This window comes from Camponotus floridanus, unplaced genomic scaffold, assembly GCF_003227725.1.
Source record: "Camponotus floridanus strain SB8 unplaced genomic scaffold, Cflo_v7.5 scaffold38, whole genome shotgun sequence".
Classification (NCBI taxonomy): Eukaryota; Metazoa; Arthropoda; class Insecta; order Hymenoptera; family Formicidae; genus Camponotus; species Camponotus floridanus.
In genome coordinates this window covers 119,337-126,240 of record NW_020229525.1, presented here as the reverse complement: position 1 = coordinate 126,240, position 6,904 = coordinate 119,337, and the positions used below count along the sequence as shown (strand labels likewise).

The 6,904-nt window shown below is 32.4% G+C and overlaps 1 protein-coding gene across 1 annotated transcript; it reads right to left on the bottom strand.

Moving 5' to 3' along the window:
• Nucleotides 1–2,151: 2,151 nt before the first annotated feature.
• Nucleotides 2,152–5,197, bottom strand: LOC105253414. The gene is made up of 3 exons (XM_011261444.3): nt 3,474–5,197; nt 3,020–3,171; nt 2,152–2,866 (listed from the first exon to the last, which is right to left on the bottom strand). The coding sequence occupies exons 1-3, from the start codon at nt 5,149–5,151 to the stop codon at nt 2,327–2,329; spliced, it is 2,370 nt and encodes a 789-aa protein (XP_011259746.2). The 5' UTR covers nt 5,152–5,197; the 3' UTR covers nt 2,152–2,326.
• Nucleotides 5,198–6,904: the final 1,707 nt, after the last annotated feature.

The window sequence follows — 6,904 nt, the reverse complement described above, 5'->3', positions numbered from 1 at the left end:
CTCGATTCTCTGAAATGTTTGTAGTGAAATGTATGCGAAGTATCACGCTTGTGTTCGGATGATTGATTCGATTAAAAAATAAAAAAGTAAATGATAGGTTCAAAATAACAATTACTAAGTGACAAATATAAAGTAAGGCGTGATAATTGGAGCGCGAGAGAAAAAACTTTTTTATTAATATATCCTAAAATATTTAATTTCGTTAAAATATATAAATACTTTAGTAAATACTTTATTAAATATTTTAGAATATATTGATAAGAAAAAAAAAATTTGCGCTCCAATTTGGTTCTTATTCTTCTTCTTGTCAATTTTATCGTTACTTAGTAATTGATTGAATTAAATTTCGCGAGCGGTATTACAAATGAATCTTGTATGCATAAACATTTAGAAATGTATCAATAACACGCGGAAAGCCTATAACATAATTAATTTTCAACTGATTCGCGCACAAAATAGAGATTCGTGGGAGATTTATAAAAATCCGACCATTTTTATTAAACAATTACACATTTGGATAAACGATAGATTTCTTATTCGTTTCTAAACGACGTATATTTTTGAACAAAAACAACGTATCTCGATCGGTTAGACGCAGATTTTTATACGGACACTTTTCTACAACGAGTAATCCAGGTGTGTACATATGCAAATGAGGCGTTTTTGTCGCAGTAAGAATTACGATAGCAGTAAAAAATTGTAGAAGCAGAGAGAAAAATTTGCAGAGAAACAGGGAAAACGTTCATATCACAACATGTTTTCCCTCATTCACGTAGAATCTGCTTTTCATCCACGGTGCAATTTACATTTTTATCCCCGGAACAGATACAGCAACTCTTAGCCCTTGCATAAGTTACGAGATAATCGTAAGTAATGATGGCTCGTTATTATTTGCGCGAATTGTATGTTTCCTCCTAATATACATACTTCTCAATCTCTTTTAGTAATTATATTATTATTAATGTGTTTATTTCATTATCCACATATACATATATACACACATACACACACGTACACGTACCCACACATAATGTAACGGATGATGCAATTGTTATAAAAGTGGCATTGCTGCGCAATGTTTAAACGAAAAAAAATGCATTATGTTAATTCTTTACGATTCACGTTTATTTTTCTGTTCTTTCTATATAAAGTTTTCCATTAATATTCAATTTCTAATCATTAAATATTACGAAATAATTTTTCTTTGTGTTCTTGATTAAATGTTAAATGAAATAATTTCTTTTCGTATACATATTGTATAATTATATTTATTGTACACATAATATACAAATATATATATATATATATATATATATATATATATATATAAAATAAAACTTTCCCTAATTTAAAAAAGGAACGGTATATCATGGAATTAAGAAAATTGCACTAGACGCATGATGACAACTAAACGCAATTAATTCTATGACATAATCTTTTATGATATAACGATATACAATTATAAAAGACGAAGCATCGAGGAAATGTTAAATAGTTTGATTCGATAGTACGAATGAAATGAAATACATGTTTAATTCCATTGAGTTTTTCTTCTATTTATTAATCCAATGTTATTTATACAACATAAAAAAATCTTATTAATAATAATTTTTAGATAGGAATAATTCTCTCACATGGAAAATATGACATATATGACATATATGACACACATGACTTTATGTTCAGTCACAATTTGCATATTTTATATTTATTCCTATATATTAAAGAAGTTTATAATTCGTAATATAATTTTTGATAAATAATATAATTTATGATTGTAATATAATTTATGATAAATAGAAAAAATATTTGCCATCATTTTTAATTTCTTTAAAATTATTACTTATTAATATCAAATTAGATTGTTTAAGATTATGTGAGAAGAATATATAAGATAAATTTTTCTAAAAATTAAAAATAAAATTATTAATGAACAAATGAGAGGATATTTACACTTCTATATATTTAAGAAAATTTAAATATCTTTAAATTTATATTTTAATTAATAATATTAATAATTAATAATATTATATTTTAATTATAATTTAATTAATTCTTTAAAGTTGTTAATTTAATTGATTCTTATCAGTAAATATTAAAAATAGATATAATGATTAATTTTAAAAAAAGTCAAAAATTACTATTCGGTTATTTAATATTTAATAATAATACGTATCAAAAGTCAGTCTTTTATTCCCTCAACGACGGTTTTGTTTCTGTTGTAACTGTTATTAGCATTTTAATTCTAAGTTTATTTATCTTTTATAATTGAAGATATCTCAATATATTTTATAGATCGACGAGATCATCGATCGACAATCAGAAATTAACGATTCCGTAAAATCGCTAGAGCTAACCATATTGAAGATGTCTTACCGACGTATCGTTGTACATGACAAACAAGAGCAAATTCGACGGGACCGGTAATATTATGGACCCTCGTGGCGGCTATTTGTTCCGCCAATTCGTCAAGGGTAGCTTGACGCAGATTCAATACGAAACCGTGCGTATGGTAGGCTCTGAATAATTGCTTCAGGTCACGCTTGTCCAATTGATATTTCACGTCGTTCGGGATATCGGAGATGAACCCACGCAAGACGTTCATTGCGTGACGATTAAATATCGTCGTCGAACCGAGAGCGCTGCGCAAACCCGATAATTTGTCTCGTAAATATTGCTCCATTTGCGACGACTTTTCTCGCAGCTGCACATCTTCCTCGGCCGTGACGGTTAATTCCAGTGTCTGAATGGATCGATGGACGTTCGATGACGTAGTGACAGGTACGATCGGTCGCCAGTCTTTGCTGATCGTCACATTGTATTTCAAATTATGGGGCAGAGTGGACCTTTGCGTGTTTTCCCATATCTGAAAAAAACGACAAACGCTCATAAAATAAAGACAGGAATAAAAGAACCATAAAAAGGAGATGAATAAACGATGATGGAAAGACGAGTCTGCGTGAGCTTTTGTGTCGTTACTTAGAGATCCATAAAAGTTGTATCACTGTTTTATACTAACGCCAGAGTGATTGATTAAACGGGACACCTTCATCAATGTACAACAACTGTCGCTTAATTTATAATGTTTCCCGATCTCGGGATCCCATAGAACAATGTCATGCTCCTGAGTAGTCAAAACATATGCGGTCCATTTACTTATCTGCGAAGAACCTGAAATATTTACAAACATAAAACATGACATCTATTTTGATCTGCATTCTAGCTTTAATTGACTTATGTGTTGTTGATGATTATGTAAAGAAGGGGACTAGAAAGATATTAATATAATAAATTTAAATAAATTATAATAAATTTAAAATATAATAAATTTGATTTAATATAAATACAATAAATATTAAGACATGAAACTTTGATAACGTTGAATTAAAATTAACTTAAACTAAATATATTATTCATATTATCGATATTTAAATTATTGGAATTTAAATATCATATCAAATTTGTGCATGTACCCAACAATACGAAGGACTGCAAGCCAAAACCCTGCAACAACGTCGCTAGCAAAGCCGCTCTGCCATAATGATCAACCTTATTCACGTTCAAAGCTTGGCGTGGCGGGACCGGGCCGTAATGAATAGGCAACGACGATAGAAGCATGACGAGTCGAGCGGCATCATCAGGGGTTTCTATGCCAGATATTTGATAAGGATGCGCCAAGCAACGTTGGACGCCCTTGGACAGAGCGTCGATAGCGCTAGCTTCCATTGAGCTTCCAGGCTGCTCCAGCCTCATCAGCACGTAAATTCTGGTGTGCGATTGTCCCGGGCTGGCTTGCGCGTAACCGAACAGCAACGCTGGACTAAAGAGGGGTGACAGAGCGATCCAACGCTCGAGTTCCTGATAGTTCCTGTGACGCTCGAGCGGGATCCTCGCCTCGCCCAGCCACTGTTGGCCCCATACCGGGTGCTGATCATATAAGCGGAACTTGATGCAGTGCTCTCCGTTTTGTCTGGGTAGATCCAAATGTAGGGTCTCCTGCCAGACGGGCGCGGGCCCGTCCGCGACCGAGGTTGCACGAACAATGTTACCCCATTCCACCTCCAGCAGCGGGGAGACGAGCGCCGATTCCTCCCTCACCGGTATCTCCACCCCTCGCAACACGTTAACGGTGAGAATTGTTCTTCCGACGTTGTGATGCCTGCTGTGATGAGCGCTGGACGACGGTCTGAGCGGTCGATTAGAGCGGAAAAGATTTCTGAAGGATACATCTAGTAGAGAAAATGCCGGATGCTCGGTCACTACGATGTCCGAATGTTTAGATTCCAGAGGAGACGACTTACGAGCTGGTCTGACGTCGGAAACGTCGAAGATCAAAGTCGGATCTTCCAGCAAAAAATATTCCACGTTTTTTCTGCTGGTGGGACGTTTCCTCTGCGGTCTCAGCAGAGAAAGGCCGTTTTGCGGATCGTTCGGATCGTTGCTCGGTCTGTAAAGATAACACCCGCTGTTTTCTTTTGGCTCGTCAATAGAGCCATACGTTGATAGAGAAATAGTGCAGGCGACGATCCCAGCGTGTATCCCATGCGAACGGCCGCCAATCGCGAAGTCTATGTCTGTCTTATAATCCTTGACCTTGCAACGTTGGGGCAACGGTAATGGAAGCACGCTGGACTCACCGTGTCGCGTGTGCACTTCTATCGAGAGATCGTGGTGCTCGGAATCTCTGATCAACAGCTTGTACAATTGTCTGTTGAACGGGCTGTTTACTTTGCATACTGGTCTTCCCTTGAACAGAATAGACACCGAGGTAATCTCGATCTTTTCGGTCGTGTTGCTCGATTGATGCTCGCGCGGCGAGTGAACGCGAATCTCGCGTATCGCGATTTCCACGAGCTTCTCGCGAAATCGCGGCCGCGATTCGTAGTCCAGTCGTTTGACATTGTCGAGCTGATAAGGCTTGATTATCTTGCTGGTAAGGGGATTCTCGGACACGTACAATCCGTCCTCCGTGGCCGATAAATTTCCGTCATCCGACACTCGTAGGGTGCCTCGACTTTTTACAAGCACGTTGCTCGTTTCACGATCTTCATTGATCACCGGATATGCATAGCAAAGGCCGAGATCTTGGTCGGCTTTGTCTTGAGAATGTTGCGTCGATCCACTTATGAAGTCGATATGAGAGGCAGACATGTCGATTACAGAAGGATTTTATTCAGAAACTCGTTTACATAATTTATTTACATCAATACAGAGTTTTGAATTATTTAAATTACTGTTTTTTAACATGTGTATTGTACAAAATTTTTAGATTTCTCGCTTTAAAGTTATCAAGAACTATACAATCATCTGTTTCATAGATCTCTGATTGGTTTGTTTTGTTCACGGTATTCTAATCTCCATGGTGACAATTTCCATGGTAACAGGTGAGGGAAATATAAAAGGTGAGAAGACTTGAGTTCTATAGCGAGCAAATGGTAGCCTGAAGAATAAGTAACGACATCTTGTAAATTTGTGTCGAATGAAATAAAAGATAATAGAAAGAGCTAACATTATTAAAATTTTTCAATTATATGATAAAAGTTTTCGATAATATGATTTGTCTGTATGCGACTAAAAACTAAATATATATAATTGACTAAAAGATAAATACATATCATTTAAAAACAAAATTAAATTTGAACAAATAAAAATTTAATTCAATTTATATACTTTTAGTATAATAATTGGAAAATTATATGCAAAACAATTACGAATAATAAATAATTAAGAATGATAAATACATATTATATAAATACAAATTATATAACATATGTAAAATAAAAGAACAATAAAAAATATCTAATAAAAAGTTTATAAACTTTACAAAATGTATCCAAAGAAAAAACGCACGATAAAAATGATATATTATGAGAAATTGATGTAATAATATTAATGTAATATATTTTAGAAAAATAATGTCATAAAATATTAATAATTAATGTGTGAAAATTTTATTATAATTATATTTTCTGTAACTATACAGTTGTAGCAAAGTATACAATATATTTTATCGACATTTTTAAAATATTGTACTTTAATAGAAATTTTTCTAAAAATTTCTATTATAAGAAAATAGTATTGTTACCTGTGCGGTTATATAATATAAAAACAATTATAATAATGATATAATAATATAAAAATATTATAAAAGTATATAATAATATAATAATAATATAAAAAATAATATAATAATATAAAAACAATATCCCTTGATAGCAATTTGAAGGGGATTTGTAATTTGAAATATTTGTCACAAATTCAATCATGCATTTATATATTAGATTCTCGACAAAATAAAAATGAATTTCAAAATAAGTTTCAAGTAAATTTGGAACTAAAAAAATTAAGACCAAAACAACTTACAAAAACTTGGCGTGCTCGGGTCACATTATAATACATATAATTTTACAAAGTTTGCGAATTATATACCTGTAATTAATTTCAATTATAGAAATATATGAATTGTAATACGACCCGAGCACGCCAAGTTTTTATAAGTTGTTTTGGTCTTAATTTTTTTAGTTCCAAATTTACTTGGAACTTATTTTGAAATTCATTTTTATTTTGTCGAGAATCTAATATATAAATGCATGATTGAATTTGTGACAAATATTTCAAATTACAAATCCCTATCAATTGCTTCAATGTACTTGGCTAATTAATCATTGATTTTATATTTAGTTTTGATTTTTTTTAGGAAAATTATATATTTTTTGAGAGAAAATTTTTATAAATTATTTGTTATAAGAGTATATTTTTATTAAACGTTTTGTTACATACAAGGTGGAATATTTTTTATGTACTTGTATTTTTTTACCTTTGTAAGATTTTTTTTAAAAGGTTTTATAAATCTCGTGAAAAAAAATTTTATACAAATTTTATATCTTGTTGACGATTTGAAACA

Bases quoted from the DNA above. Each gene is read 5' to 3' on its own strand.
- LOC105253414 (XM_011261444.3), bottom strand. From the start codon at position 5,151: ATGTCTGCCTCTCATATCGACTTCATAAGTGGATCGACGCAACATTCT. The intron at 3,172-3,473 runs GTACATGCACAA...TAAATATTTCAG, and splicing joins GCAGTCCTTCGTATTGTTGG to GTTCTTCGCAGATAAGTAAA. The intron at 2,867-3,019 runs GTTAGTATAAAA...CGTTTTTTTCAG, and splicing joins GTTTAATCAATCACTCTGGC to ATATGGGAAAACACGCAAAG.